The sequence below is a fragment of the Falco punctatus genome (genome assembly GCF_963210335.1).
Source record: "Falco punctatus genome assembly, chromosome: 7".
Taxonomy (NCBI): domain Eukaryota; kingdom Metazoa; phylum Chordata; class Aves; order Falconiformes; family Falconidae; genus Falco; species Falco punctatus.
Window position 1 is genome coordinate 23,840,918 of NC_137587.1, and position 15,948 is coordinate 23,856,865.

Genomic DNA, 15,948 nt, shown 5'->3' on the forward strand with positions numbered 1-15,948 from the left:
GCCTACTTAGCAAAAAGACATGCTTTTAAGTTGAAACTTTGTAAGTCTTCTTAGTAAGATTTTAAAAAGGTAAAGAAAGAACTATGTTAAACCCTGTTATCATTTAATGCTATATCAGTAGGTTTGATTTAAATTGCCCTTTTAAAAAAAAAGTCTCAAAAGTTTTGTGAAGCACTTCAAAGATGATACAAAGAGTCCGCAGCTGTGCTCTTCAGCACCAACTGGAGTCTTACAGAGCAGCTGTTACTGGCAGATTATGGATGTTTTCCATGTAAAGTTGGTAGCAAAATTTTTAGGAGGTTTTGCGACCTCTTACCAACTGGATGACAATTTCAGACCAGTTCTTGTAGGCTCCTTTGAGAACGTGTGCAATGAATAATACGACTAAAATTTAGCGTTGTGACATTGTGTTAGAAATAGTAGCGTAAAGCTGTTTACCTCCAGGACGTTGAGCTTAATGATGCCATCTCCGTCTTTATCAAAGGCGTGGAATGCCCCTGAAGCAAGGAAACAAAAATATATGGAGTAGATTAAATTGCTCTGTGTGTAAAGGTAATTCCAGGTAGTAAATCGAATTGTGCTCCTGGTGTGTTATACAGAGTTGTGCAGGTATTTACTTATGTGGTCATAAAGTATTTCTGCATACATGTTTACCTTAGCCAATACAATGGTTTCTTGTGTTTGTATGAGATGGCTGTCATATTTTAGATTCCCTAAGCACACATCTTTAATTATTAATACCATATATATAGGCAGGAGTGCTTTAAACAAACTTCGTTTTGAGTATGACTGCATTTGGGGGGCGAGGGGGGGAAGTACAGCTGGGGCGGCCACTCACTGAACATGGCGTCCAGGCGCACGAAGCAGCAGATGAAGCTGTCAAAGTCGATGTTCATGTTCTTGTCAGCGTAGCGCATGGTGATGATGTCGTAGAGCTGGTTGTTCAGCCGAAACCCTGCGGAAGAGCAGAAATGGGGCAGAGCTGTGCCACGGCGGGGGAGGCTCTGGGACACCCAGGCCTGTGGCCGCTGTTCGGCCATCGGCACGTCCTGGGCCCGGCCGGGGCTCGGCCGGAGGGTCCCGCTGCAGCCGCTACATGGAATGAAGGAAAGCTGTGAGGAGCTTCCCTGTGTCCAGCCACTTTCTTAAGACAGTAGTAATATTCTGAAATCGCAGTTTAGGATTTTTGTTATTATAATTTAGGGTATTTAGGAGAGCCAGCAGCATGTGAGTTACCTCACGCTGTATCAAGAGCAGAGGGCTGTGCCCAGCAGTCTGCGGCTTAGCTGGGCCTGATAAGAGCAAAGGAGCAAAAGCTGGGCGACAGAAATGCAGGAGGAGGTCGCTATGAAAACAAAACTACACAATGGTCAAAAAGCAGATGAGGAGGTAACACCTCGGCAGGGCGTCAGGGAAGCGTGGCACTGACGGCTTGTGGCCCTGCTTCCTGAGGACTCTGTTGTGGTCTAGGTGCTGACGGCTGTTGGATAAACGCAAGGTCATGCACAGCCTGCGTGAGAAACCTTTATTGTGGAATGTGTTCTCGAGTCTAAAATCAGGGCAGGAGGTATTCAAATAATTTTTTTACATTGACAGCTTTCCTGGTGAGAATGGAAACCTGGAAAATAAAAATAACCCGTATTTCTACTGCAGCAGGAGCCCAAATGCAGGTGTAGTTTTGTCCTTAGCAAAGGATCAAATCACTGATGTTTTGTAAAGTACAAGATAGCCATCCATTTCTGTTCCTTGAACTGGAAAACAATGTGCCAAAATACTACTGAAGTGCCACTGAAATCATCCCATCTAGGTTTATAGGGACACTACAGATTTTCTGATTAAAGAAGTCATCTTGCTCCCTTAGAGAGCTGATAAGGACATTTGCTGGGGGAGGCCTGCTGTCTAGGGGAAGGAGCACACTGGTGTGTTTGAGACAAGAAGCAAGAAATGTCGAGAGCTTCTCTGCTGAACAAATTTCATTAACTGCAGGTTTTGCAGAAATTCTTTTTTCTCACTGCAAAGGTAGAAGAGGAGACTGAGCCCACAGCAGCTTAGTGCCTAAGAAGCATGAGCAGGACTCAGGAAATGTCCATTCAGTTGCCTCTGATGCAAACTTGGACATTGACCTGCTGCGCCTCGGATTTGGTGCCTGTACACTTGGGTTGAAGGTTTTCCACTGTTCTTTGTTTGTTTCTTATGCAGACATAAAGAATCCACAGCTTAAATGAGAGCAAATGTCTTTGGCACTCCCTGGTCCCCCTGAACAGCAGGATCCTGAGTGGGAGATACTTAGGACAACAGAGTATCATTCATTGGAAAGTTTAAAGAGCTGAAGAGATCAATTCGGTTGGAAAGACATACAAGGCTTGCTGTTTGGATATTTGACAAGCTCTGCTGGAGAAAAAAAATTACTTATAAATTTCTCCAGGGTCAGTCTTTAACAGGCATCACAGTGTTCCTGATTTCACGCTGTGATACATCAAACAAAATAAGGTTTCTTCAGCTGTTGGACACTGGGGGAAGTACCTGCATCATTGACAGCATTGCGCATCTCGTAGCTGTTAATGGTTCCTGAATGATCCGTGTCATAACGCTTGAAAATTTTCTGGAAGAAGAAAAAAAATACACAGCAGAAAGAAAAGCTTATACTAGTGTTGAATGTACCCGGTGACTGGATATGGGATGTGTGCCTCAGGCACCTGGAGGTGTTGCTGTTTGCCTTATATTGCCGCTGCTGGGCAGCCTGGGTTGTTAGCTTTTGAACTCCTCTCAGTCACAAAGGAAAATAATTCAGGTCCATACCATGAGAGGCAAAAAGCTCATGCCTTGAGACTCTCCTTAGTTGAATTTGAGTTTACACTCTCTTTTGATTGTCCTAATTAAGCTATTTGTGAGGCCTGATTCTTGTTCCCACCCTCCTCCTCCTCCAATTTGTATGCCTCTGTGCTGTTGTCATGGGGGAAGTTCTTACATGACTTGGAGCTTCAGAGATTCAGGCTATTTGCTTAGGCTGTGAGTAGGGTGAATGAAAAGAGATACTACTTTTCTTTTTAGAAGCTAATTTTCAATTTTATAGGTTTTCTTTTTGTTGTAGCATATGTAGAGAGCTCTGGTTTTCCCACACAAGCTTTTGCGCTGCAGAAGCTGTGAAGAACAGCACTGTGAATACCAGCAATACCTGCCAGCTTTTAATCTTGTCCCAGAGATGTCGAAACTCATCAAAATTTATCTTCCCTGAGCCATCTGTCTGTGAGACAAACATTCAGGTAAAAAACCCACAGTATTTTTAAGAGAAAATTAATTAAATCTGCAACTACTGGTGAAGGGGTGAATGTGCAACTGAGCTCAGGATCTTCTCGATGTTACAGGCTGGCTGAGCTGTGCAGTAAAATACTGTGAACGTTTTGGTTATTGTGCATAGTATTTTGTTTCAGGAATGTGAAGCACTATTTGTATAAAAGCAAACATCTAGTACAGGAGAGATGCTTGCTCCTAAAGTACATAAGCAGAGGTTTAGGTTCTTTCCAAATACCTCCAAATGTGAAGCTTACCCAACATGTTCTAAGACAACTGAGCTTCATCCTAGCTTGAAGCTCTTTCTGCCTTACTTAAAATGAATTGACAACGAAGCAAAATGTTGACTAAAGCCAGTTACAAAAATGTGTTTGGGTTGCAACCATTATGGCTCTGGGTTGTAGTTACAATTTTGTTCTGGTTATACTTGAATGCACTTATGTTGTCTCAAAATCATGTGTTATGTCAAACAAGAAAACTGAGTGATGTTGTATCAGAGGTAGCCCCATACGGCATCTTGTAGTGTGTTTTATTATCCCTACTCTGAGACAATTTCCATATGTGTTGCATGCTAAGCACCCAGTGGAATGTGTAATACATTATAAGCTTAAAGATAAGAGAGAAATATACTAAGTCTATTGAGAAGAACCGTAGTATGTTGAGTTGGTTTAAAAAAAAAATAGTTTTAAAATCATGCTTTAGCACGTGAGCTGCCAATTGCCAATCCCTGATACCTAAGGAAGGGTATCGTATGGACTGACTCATTCTGTAGTTTTCTGTTTGGGGATATTTTCATCATGCCAGCTATATTGAGATGACTGGAGTTAAGGTGTGCCAAACCAGGAATGCTGTGTTATCTGACTACAGACTATAATGTACTGTTCTGCTTCCCTGGCTTGCTAAGGGGTGTGTGTGTGTGTGTGTGTAGTGGTGGGAAATACAACCCAAGTGGACTGCTGTGGTATCAAGCACTCCACCTTCACCAGAAAAGGATACATCCATTAAAGCAATCATGCTGCGGCAGGATTCCAGTTCAAATCCTTCTGTCTTTAGGTCTTTATCTGAAATAAATTATCCCAGGTGAAAACCAATCATGCATGTCAGCAAGCGCTTCTTCCTCTTAGGTGTGACTGTACTCAAAGTTGAAGCCAAACCTACTTCCTTCATATAGTAACAAGTGAGTGGTAGAGAAATCTGAAAAGACTCTTAAGTAATGGTTATTGCTGGTGAATTAGAGATTACTTTTCTTGACCTGTTATACACAATAAACACTTTTGGAAAACTCTTAACTTCCTTTTAATTAAGCAAGCCCAGGGTCTGTAGGCTGAAGTTTGCTAAAAAGGGGAAAGGTCTGCCTCTCCATTAGATTTTTATCTTTTTTAAAGGGCTTTTGCAGACTGCTAGAAATACTGTATTATCCTGTGTGGTGCTTCCAACAAACATTTGCTCATTTCTGTGTTATCAGTACTTGATCACCTGTAGAGAGCATCTCTATGAAAAGGTCAGCTTGCTAAAGTCTTGGATGCAAAGTCTATGGAAGTATAACTGAAATTTGTGAGTTTGAAACCATAAATAATTTTTGGAGTGCAGCTTGGGAGTGGAAGGTTACATTATATCACAGATTTCTTTTTCCAGGGTTACTGAAAAACATGCTTAAACTCACGTTTTTTTACAACATTGTTGAGAACATTCCTGAGTTCTTCAGCATTGATCTCCATGTCCTGGTGGGAAATGTGTTGAGAATACCATTAATTACAGCATTCCTTATTAAGCAGTTTATTTTATGAATGAATATGCTACACGTATGAAGTCTTTGGTCACTTTTCAGTCTGGCATATACATGCTTCAAACTAGAGAGCATTCTAGTTCATGTAAACATTCACCCACATCTTTCTTGAGACTGCAAGATCAGTCTAAAGTTACCATACATTATTAAAGTACAACTACAAGAACGACCAGTAATCTCAAGCCACTTTGCAAACCAAAAAGCAAAATGTGAAAATCCCTGTAACCTATTTGCAGCCTCTTGACTTACACAGTTCTTTGATATGTTTTACTTTTAACTTCCCTCATTAGGCATGTACTGGAAGGCATTGCATTTCTAACTTGTTTATACATGCTATGCAAAATAGCATCTTGTAGTAGTGATAGAAGTAAAAGCCTGAATTTAAATAAGGCTCCCTCATATACAATGGGAATAGCTTATATGTACATATGAGGATAGCTGTATATTTAATTGGATTTTGATTTGGTTTTGCTTAGCTTCAAGTCTCAAAGGAAATTTGATGGAAGGAAATTCAAAGTAAATTTTAAAATTCAGTGTTTTGAATCCATGAAGCAGTTGACTTAGGTGCTGTTGTCGCTAGGCTGCTTTGATGGCAGAGACAGGGATCAGTTGCATACTCACATCCCCAGCAATCTGTTGGAAAATATTCCTGAACTGGTTTTCCTCTTCACTACTCTCACGAGCTTTTGCTGAAGGACGCTGAAAAGAGACAAGCAAAGAAGAGGGATATCCCCTTAGCTCAGCAGGGAAGGGAAGGGGCCTGGATGTCTCACTTGCCCTTACGTAAGGGAACCTCTTTGTGAATCTAGAGATCTTTGGTGGGATGGGTTGTCCTCCTGTTCCTTTCACCTTTTTTTGGTTAAATGTGTTCCTTGGCAAAACTGCTGAGTAGTTAACTTCATCCCATTGCTCTCCTTTCTCTTGGAAGGAGCTAAATGATTACTTTCACTGACAGATATTTGTCTTTTAATTTTTTTGTTTCAAAACATTGCAAAGGAGAAGTTGGAGCAGAAGAGGCATATCTGCTCCATAGCCACCCTGTAGGCTTTGAATTGCCCAGAGAGACTTGGGCGTGAGAGTTCTTTGTAATGCGGGAGGCCCCTTGCTGGAGAGAAGGGGCACAGGAGACAGGAAAGCAAAAGTGAAGCTTTCTCAGACACATGCAAAGAGCAAGCCTGAACTCTGAGGCTGGTACTGAAAAAGGAAACTATAGTTTATTACAGGAATTGTGTGTAACAAAGTAAAATTAATTTCGTAAGTTAGTTCTTATTTTCATTTGAGAAAAGTTAAGGTTGGTTCACGTTTCACCACCTGCACGCTTTGGCAGTCATGTAGCAGAAAAGCACACTCCCTGCAATCAGACACTCCAGCCATGCCTCTAGATGCCCCAAGCCTGGACACAGGCTGGCTGCTGCATCTTGTGTCCCTCACCCACCTGTTGGCAGAAACTGAATTTTGCTACGCTGCTTTCCTCCTTTCTGGTAGTGAGAGAAAAGAGGAGGGGTGCAGTAGCTCCTGGGTTTACTCATCCTTTTCTCCTCTGCCAAACAGGAACTGCTATAGGGATGCGTAATTTGTAATGGGGAGAGGCTGTGATCATTGCCAGAAGCTCCTGAAACCCCTTGAGTGCAATTTATGCATGTGCCCTGTGTAAAGCGGGTACCACGTAAGGGGCTGAGCAAGAGTGAATTGAACTGTGTTGCTCGTGGTGAAGGGATCTCTCACAGCTGGGATCCTTGTATGAGAGAGCAACCAGGAAATGTTTTCAATGGACTAAATCCTCCAGCACAGGTGTTAAATAACTGAAGGGGTAGTCTCTGTTCGCTCATGCTCATTAGATCCACATAAACCAGATGCAAGTTATGGTAAGATTTGATGAAAAGCTGCTAAGTATCTTAGGACACTTCTTTGCCCCATTCCTGTCCTCTACCCAGCCACTTTCATGTTAGTGAGACCAAGCCCTATTTTCCCCTTTGCCACTTGCTGCAGAAACCTTTTTCTCATCTAGATTGTTTTTTTCACCATCTTTGCCAGCATCTTCATCTGCTGTCAGCTCCTTATTGCTGTTTGCTCTGTCAGAAACAAAGATGATAGGCTAGAAGAAGAAGGAAGAAAGCAAAAGAAAAATGGAAATTACACAAGAAATATTGGGAGGTGACACAAGAAATATTTGGTGACAACCAGTTAGTGGTAAAGCACATGCAGCAACAGCTCCTGTCCTCGAGAATGTGACCAGGGAAGTTAGAACTGGGAATAAAAGAAAAAGACAGAGGAATTTCTGAAATTACTGCTCTCCTCATGCTAAAACAGCTGCAAAAGCCTTTTTGCAAAATAGTGCAATCTGTTTCTAGCTTTCCTTCTCAGAAAGCAAGTAACCATTAACTGTTTAAATGGGTTGTGTGGTCTCCCCATCATCACCACCCCTGCAAAATAAGCCTCACAGATTATCAATTCTCAGTTAAACTGATGAACTTGACCCTTTCTATGACGGACAGTAGCACTGAAAAAACCCAGGATTGGAATCCTACACAGAAAGGGACTATTTGTGTAGGAGCCTGTTAGTTATGCAAAGCATATGTGCTTTCTCTGTATTAATTCTTGAAGCAGTCAGCTGTAAGGAGCCACATGCAATTGTTCTGTTTTAGTGCATTTAAAACAGGGAAAGCTGCTACAAGATGCGAATCTGTTACCATAGAGTATGAATTGCAGGCAGCCTGTGTGGAGATTGAAATGTCTAATTACATTTTCAAGGTCCTAAATGTGTCATGTACAATCAAAAGGAGAATCCTGGACTTTGGTGAGGAAAGAGGAAATGTAGCTACTCCTCAGGAAAGAGGAGTTAGCTGCATTAGGCAATAGAAAGCAAATGTGAGGGCACGTGTCTGGAGAAGGGGTGCTTTTCACCGAATGCTGTGTCGGGGTGCTTGTGAAGGGGCAGGAAGGAAGGGCAGTTTGAGCAACCCAGAGGATCAAGCTTATAAAGCTAAAAAGTTTCTGTTACCCTTTTGCCCCACCCCTTGAGTGAGAGGGGTATATGATGCTAATGCTATTTCATTACAATGTAGCGTAGAAAGATAAAATCTTTGCTGCCTGCAAATGACCTCTTACCCTGTGCACTTCATTAACGAGGTCAGTTTCCAGATGAACAGAAATCACAATAACAAGGAACTCTGCTTCTGCTGCATGCATTGCGCATGCTCTTTGCCTTGCTGGCACTCAGCACATTGCACAAGTACTCACCTTGCCCTTTTTCTTCTTCTGTACAAAAAGAGACAATTATTATTTTTTTTAATGTGTCTTTAAATAGAATTACAGTTTTTACCTAGATTATGCAGAGCTAACGACAGGGTTTTTTTTCTATTGCCCTTTCTGACATTTATTTTTCTTGTTCCTATATTCATACTTTTTTCCCCCATTTCCTGTATTCACAATTTTCAAATCTCAAAAAATTAGGGAAAATGCTCCCACCAAGAAATTGCATGCTGAAGGACAGAAACTGCAGAAACTATAGCAAAACAGTGTCCCATCTCATCTGGGGCTTTGTCTGCTTGAGTAAAATTTCTATTGTATATTTACCCCTGACTATTCCTTTTCTTTTTCCCCACCTGTCAATGCACTGGAAATTGGGCTTCTCTGCCCACACGTCAATGCTATCTGAAATGGCAATGAAATTCCATCAGATCTGGACAGATACTTTGTTATCACAACAGTAAATGAAAAGGGAACACTTCTGAGCAAGGTTTGATGAGCTCAACTCTGTGCGAGAGCATTTCCTCTGATTTCCTCCTTCCCCACCCCCAACTAATTACGCTGTATATAATCTAGTATATTCCCACAAAGATGTATAAAACCCCAGGATAAAGTTAGAGCTTGTCATGGATGCTAGTTGGAACAGAGTATCATTAAGATCCCTTTCCAGAAAGCATGTACTTCAAAACAAAGCACTTTTTTTTTTTTTTTTTAATTAGGTGCAATGCTGATTTCTCACACAAAATATCTTGGAGCACAATTAGGTCTCCCCTAGTAAATGAATAATCTCACTGATGAGGCAAAGGCAGTACTTAGCATCCAGCTGCTTTATGTCAGGAGCAGATTTCAAACCTGGTAAAAGATTTTGGTCTGACCAAATCAGCAAATAGTGTATATAAAGTGTTAATAGAAGTATCTTGATGAGAAAAAAAGTGGGAATTTATGCTCCAGGAGCTGCCATGTGGCTGCAAAATGGTTTTCTGCTGTAGGTTTCCCTAGATGTGATGCTCCTCCTCTCCCTACCCCTGTTCATGTATGGAAGAGGCTCAGGACAGTACTTACCGATGGACGTTCTGCCTCAATCATATTTTCAGCCTCCCTAGAAGAAAGCAGAAAGTAAATAAATCAGGAAAGTGACTGTTACCAACGTTGCTTGTTTCTGTAGCTGATTTGTAAGCAGCCACTTGAACTTTCCAAACAGCCAGCGGTGTGGGCTGGCTTCCAAGCAGTACAGCTGCAGGCTCCAGATGAAGCTTTTTCCCAGTTTGAGCTGAGCATCCCAAGTACCACTTCCAGAAGCGCTTACTCCTCTAAAGAGCCTAGATAACACTGAACTTTGACAGCTGGGACTAAACCAGGAGCTGTTTGGCTTAAGTAGAGTCACACTAGCTGCTGGGAACTAGTTGAAGAGCAGGATAGAAAAGAACTACCTACTTCTGTGTTTCATTCATGACTGAAATTAGATCTGCTTCAACGATCTGTCTGGCCAAAATTTCAGCCAGTGGCATATAGCAAAAAACCCCCAAAGAGGTTCACTTTCATTATTAAAAATGGCTAATGGTATGTTTACAAAGGATGTTCTGCAAGTAGTAAGCTTCTCCGAAGACAATTCAAAGCAGGATCTTGTTAGACTATACGGGAAGTCCTGGGAAATGAGTTTGCAGCTTGGAGTTTCTAGTGAGGTTAAGAAAATTACAAGCAGGGTGTATGTAGCAAACTGGAAACATGACTTTAGCAGACTGGCAAGCTCACCTCCACCTTTATGGCCAGATAAATGAATCTGCAACTTACTCTGAAAGACTTCTTTTCTCTGAGAAGACCCTCAGGATGAATTCTCCCTCCTGATGGGGTTCATATGTTGACGGGATGATGACATACTCATTGGGTGGTAACCGGAAGCGCTCAGAGATTTCTCGCATGTTTATATAGGTTTTACTTCTAGCTTTGGAGGCATTGTAGAGGAAAAAGTCCTTTTGCAGGTGGTGCTTAGTACTATGCATCTGCAGAACAAATAAGTCAATTTGTCTTCAAGGAAGTCTTACCCATTCCCCAGGTGGCTTGTTACGCGGGCAGTACATAGTTGGGACAGAAACCACAAATGAAGCAGCAGCTTAGCAAGCAGGGAGCTGTCAAGGGATGGTACCTGGTAACAGATACGGAGTCTGTCACCTTTAAGTAGCTACTGGCTAGGTCTAGTTGGCTTCTGAGGGCTGCCTCAGGACCCACCTGCAGAGCATTGGCTGACCTCTGCTGTGTGGGCACTTTTATCTGGCTGTTTTGTTAGATGTTAAGTTGTGTGTAACCAAAGTTCATCTACTTTCCTTGGAGGGTGGCATGGCAAGGTATGGTATATGCAAGCTCCTACATGCAGTGTGGTAAGGTGAAGGTGTTTGCAGTGGGAACTTGCCCTTGCCTGGATGAACCATGGATTCTGTATCTGCTGAAGAAACATGGTACATTGCATTGGTTCACATACGACCATTAAGTCAAGAATTGTGGGCTAAGAACGCTTGCAGGCTGTTTTCTGCAGAAATAACCACCTGTAAAATAGTCAGCAAGGACAACATTCAGACTGTTATCTTCATGTTTTCCAGGTAACATTGCCTTCAGGTGAGATTGTTTGCAAAACTTGTGACACCTAAGATTCACAGCTGGCAGGCTCAGAAAACCTTAAATCTGTGTACTTATAATACATTTTCTTCAATGGTTGAAAATACCATTGATTTTCCAAACAAATACTAATGCTAATGAGGAAACTCTGTGGCTGCAGGATATAGTCCACTGGCATTATTTGCAGGAGGAAATGGAAGTGGTTTAGGGTGGTTCTGCATGGGGTGGAAAGGCAAAGTGCTTGCTGACACCGCTTCCTGCAGCACAGGCTCACTGACCAGCCCTGCAAGCCACGGCTGGGTCTCATACCGGCTAGAAAAGAAGGACTGAGGAAAAGGTGCAAGTGAAAATCAGGTGTGGGTGAGAAGGAACTAAAAATTGCTGGTGAAGTGTTACAAATAAACACTCGAAGTAGTAAGGTTAGCAGTTTCACTTCTGTTACATCCCTGAAAACAAACTTGACCGGGCGGTTTCCTGCTGACTTACAGACAGGCACAACAGTAACACTAGCTGTGAGCATACACCGAGATGTCAGGCTGCCTCCGTTCTGTTCATACCTCTTTGGGCACCTGCGGGAGAAACGGAGAAGAAACAGTCATAGCCGCTGGGCAACTCCACTTGTTTGTAGATCACACACAAGAGTGTTCACATAGATTTCTGGGGACACAGCCAGTAATTAAACTGCTCCAAGTTTAATTAATTAAAAATTAATTTTAAAATAAATAATTAATTTCTCTCTTCTTTTCTAGATTTCTTGGGATCTACATGAGATCCACTAAGGTCTGAACTAAATATGTGCAAGGGACAGGGTAAATTGACTTCTTCATGAAGTTGATAGCAGGGACAGAGGTTAATTGCTACGTATGCATTATGGATGTCTGTTTCCTTTTTTACACTATTCTGCCAATGAAATGCTTAGTTTCAGCAAGCATGAAAGGGAGATTGGAGAATATATGGGGAAGAATATGTTAAAACCTGGCATTAAGTCACTATAAAAGCCTGAAAAGTTTGTTACTTATAGATGGAGTAAAGCCTGAGGTTACTAGAGTTTGAATGCTTACAAAGCCTTGAATTTCCCTCCTCTCCTCCATTTTCCCTGACTTCCTCGCAAAGTAAAAATTGCAGTTGATGTAATCAGGCTGAATGATTCAGTGACTCTCTTGGTGAATGCATACTGTCAGGATTTGCAACCATGGTGCAAAGAACAAAGTCTAAAGCTGGTACCTCATAGATGGCAAAGCCAATCGTGTACAGGTTGGCTCCCAGCTTGCGTTCTTTCCTCCTATTTTTCTGCATCAGTGCGACGAGGAAGCTGCAGACAACCTCTTCATCCTCAGGATCATCATCTTCCTCCAGGAGCTTCAAGCGGTACTGGGGATTGGTCCAAAATGTATCTGTGAAATCCCAATGACAACCCAAAGCAAACACATAAAGCTTCAGTTTTCTAATGATACTCATTACCAAAGAGAACTTTTATGTTCCCAGCCTGTGGCTCCTGAGGGAAAGGTTAAAACTGGGCTAATGCATGTATTTCTTTTTTAACATGTTATGGATTTTACATAGTTCTAACAAAACTGCACAGCAAAGGAGGATATAAAATGAAGAACTGACATCTGACAAACTTCCAAAACACCTAAAACTATCAGAAAGTGGATTTCCCAAGTGAAATCTGTTAGTGTGTAACTGTTGCACTGTGAAGTATTAGAACGATTATTTTCTAATATCGTTAGATATTAGAAAATAATTATCATTAGATAATAGAAAAATTAGAATGATTTATCTTTGCCAGGCCTGCCTTTTGCACTTGTGAAGTGCTGTCACAAACATAGAAGATTACCAGCCACAAATTCACGTACCTTATCCACTGGGGAAGCAAGGCTTTCCCTATGGCTGAGCCCTGATGAGGCTGTGGTATGACAGCCCGTGGGATCTAACACAGACCCCACCAAAGAGGCTGTATCTCTCAAGACCCATTGCTTACCTGGATAATTGCGGCAGCCTCCAGCTGAGCAGCCTCTCACCCAGCGCCCTTCGTTGACTGACACAGTCCAGGTCTGGAGTTTATCGGCTTCCAGAGTATCAGGTGTGAGGTTACAGATCTCGAGTTTTGTGAAGTGCCTCATGAAATCTTCAAATGATATCCTGGAGGAATTGAGGGGAAACTGAACCCGGATGGATTTACATGGTGGGTTGGTTGTCTGAAAGATCCTGGTGAGGTGGCAGAGGGTGACCAATGATGCTGGCACTGTTAGGGCAAGTTTGCAGTGGGAGTACCATGATTTTCTGATGCATTTGGCCCACTGGTTGGCCAGTTAATGTGGGTGCAGCTCCAAATTGGGGGAATCTGAGCTGAGAGAATGGTACATAGGAAGGGTGATGGAGAGCTTGTGGAAGTGTGGCCTAATTAGGACTGTGCTGGTGGTACTTAGTAAACCCTGGTGGGAGAATGAGTGGATTGCAGAGTAGGACTTATTTAGAATATGAAGGGAAACAGGGATTACTGCAATAGTTTTAGCAGATTTAAGTAGTGCAGTGTGATTCATTTTTGCTATGGTTGCGTATCTCCTAGAGAAGCACAGGTTTTTAACTGATATTCTCACCAGAACTCGCCATCCTCGACGATCTTGTGCTGCAGGCGGATTTTCTCTTCTTCATTAATGAAGTTCCACTCCTCTGACCTTCAAAGGAGTAAACAAGTTAGATTATGATTTGCAATTCAGTTTTCATGAAGATTTCTACTCTTCACTGTAAGCCTTGTAGAGTAGAAATTCAAGAGTCATCTTGCTACATCCATATAATATTTTCTTTGTGAGTCTTGCAACCGTTTGTTGTTCTCAATGCTACCCTCCTCTCCACATGCCCAGATTAAAGAAGCAATTGCCCTCCTTCTCCCCTTCAGACTTCCTCTTAGCAGCTCTCAGAAATCTGAACTGAGTTCATTTTATTAGCTTGAAGAAAAGAAGTGTTTGCAGACTTATTGCTGGAGTAGCTGTTGAAATTCCTTTCTGTAAGACCTAATGAGAAGCTTTATCCAAATTTGCTATGTACTGACATCTTGCTTCATCCAGTTCTCTTATAACTTAACAGATCTTTCCACTGTCACATCTTGTTCTGAAAATGGACATTGCTGAACTTTCTAGACAGTAAAATCAGATTGACTGTGCCACTAGAATGGTCTGTCTCTGAATTTTCATTGATTGAAGCCCCTCAACATCTTTTTTAGGTACTCTTCTTTTTACAGTTTCAGCTAAGTGCTCAGCTATGATCGCCTTCAGAGTGCATGTGTCAAAATGACAGCAAAGACAAATCAGATACCTCATCATTAAATGTTAGGGTCATGCCATGCACAAGCTGCATAAGGGCAAATAAAGTTGCATTTTTTTTTTCCCCCAAATCACATGGAGTACTGTTTTACTCACTTGTCACTCCAAGGTCCGTTCCATTCCACCTGCCCCCAGGGGTTTCTCAGCCTTACCAGACGTATTTTTTCCCCTTTAAATGTTGTCTAATTGAAAAAGAACAAGAATAGACTGAGAGTAGCTTCAAGAGGAAACATTCTGCCTGTCAAATCACTGATACCAGCCCCTCCAGTGATGGTGCTTTCCTGGGCCATCACCCAGCCTGACCTGCTTGGGGTGAGTCGGGGAAGGCTGTAAGACCAGGAGGTGGCTGGATGTGGCCACCTTTGCCCAAGCGGTGGAATATCCATCTCCCCAGAAAGCCAAAACTTGGATAGGTTTAGTTCCCCATGAGGCTTTCATTTCTTTAAATAGTAATTTTGTTTCCTTAGCTTATAATTTGTTTTGCTTTTTTTTCCCTGCTCAATAGGTTTGCTGACATGCATGGTACTAGGCCATGTAGACCACGGTTCCCCATAGCTGGAGGAAAGGGCCTGTACGTACCTCTTCCACGGCTGTGACAGAGTAGGCATGGCCTTTGACAAGCCCACAAGACATCCGGGTTTCGTACTGCATTGGCACTATGGTCTGTTGAACACAACATAAAAACTCATAAGAGTCATGCAAAGCTCAGCCAGGTGCTCTAAAGCAGGTATTGCCACTCAGGGCTTTTGGAGGGACAGTGACACCGTTCAGGTGACAGATTTTTTTATCTTGTCCTCTTCTTTGCATTTGCCAAGGTGGCCAAGCTTCATGCCCACAGAATTAACGTTGTTGGTATCATAAAGGAGTGAAGCATGAACTAAAAAAGGAAAAAGTTAATAATATCAGTTGGAAAGGACATTTTGTGATTTGTTTTTTCCCTTTGTGTAGGTCACTGCTTTGTGCACTTATAACATGCTAGTATATAGCATGCTTAATCAAAATAATCAGATTTTGTATTAGTGGGACTCCTCAGCCATATCTGGGGTAGTATATTCTTGTCTGGCTTGGTAAGGCTATTGCATATTAACTGGAAACATCAGAGCAGATCAACACTTAGAAGAATGTTTTCATCTTTACACACGGCTGCTATCTTACCACAATGACATTAAAACACCCTATTTAATATATTGTCCCTACTAACTTACACTATTTTTCAAAAAAATTAATTTCCTGTGGAAATATACATTTTATTCCATATTTTTTTTTAAAAAATCATGAATGAATCTTTTTCCAGCTGACATTCAGGACAGGCATAGCTTTCTTCAGCAATGTATTGCTCAAGTGCAAATACACTTGCTGTCTTGGTAATCAACTACTAGTGTGCCTGAGGATTTTTTTTTTTTAATTTGCAAATCTCAGAATACTATTTATCTCTGAGATAAAGAGTCAAGAGCAAGATGGCAGGTGCACACAGTCCTCTGTACTTGTAAGAGAAACACTGAGATCAGTGGGATGGGAGGGCTCTGACAGTGTGTGGGGACCATGGACCCCTCCTTCATTATGTCTGTCACCAAAAGGTGACTGCAAAGCCCTGCCAGTAAACCTGCCATCCCTTCTTGACACATCTGAGGGCATGAGAAAGGCATAGCTGGAAACGGAGAATTACTAGTCACACAGGTACATTCTGAG

General features: G+C 42.0%; 1 protein-coding gene across 4 annotated transcripts in view; it reads right to left on the bottom strand.

Moving 5' to 3' along the window:
- CAPN3 (calpain 3) overlaps window positions 1-15,948 on the bottom strand; it is a 31,593-nt gene that overhangs the window by 1,208 nt on the left and 14,437 nt on the right. The window contains exons 7-23 of one of the 4 annotated variants that reach the window (XM_080397709.1): window positions 14,839-14,922; window positions 14,356-14,441; window positions 13,537-13,614; window positions 12,918-13,078; window positions 12,161-12,330; window positions 11,494-11,505; window positions 10,118-10,326; window positions 9,389-9,425; window positions 8,318-8,335; window positions 7,071-7,172; window positions 5,699-5,776; window positions 4,955-5,012; window positions 4,288-4,352; window positions 3,176-3,244; window positions 2,524-2,602; window positions 839-955; window positions 439-497 (exon numbers count right to left, since the gene is read on the bottom strand). In XM_080397709.1, the coding sequence (XP_080253835.1) occupies window positions 439-497; window positions 839-955; window positions 2,524-2,602; window positions 3,176-3,244; window positions 4,288-4,352; window positions 4,955-5,012; window positions 5,699-5,776; window positions 7,071-7,172; window positions 8,318-8,335; window positions 9,389-9,425; window positions 10,118-10,326; window positions 11,494-11,505; window positions 12,161-12,330; window positions 12,918-13,078; window positions 13,537-13,614; window positions 14,356-14,441; window positions 14,839-14,922 (1,482 nt within the window). Of the gene's footprint in view, window positions 1-438; window positions 498-838; window positions 956-2,523; window positions 2,603-3,175; window positions 3,245-4,287; window positions 4,353-4,954; window positions 5,013-5,698; window positions 5,777-7,070; window positions 7,173-8,317; window positions 8,336-9,388; window positions 9,426-10,117; window positions 11,506-12,160; window positions 12,331-12,917; window positions 13,079-13,536; window positions 13,615-14,355; window positions 14,442-14,838; window positions 14,923-15,948 lie in introns of those variants that run through there. The other 3 variants (XM_080397706.1, XM_080397707.1, XM_080397708.1) reach the window with 3 other exon arrangements.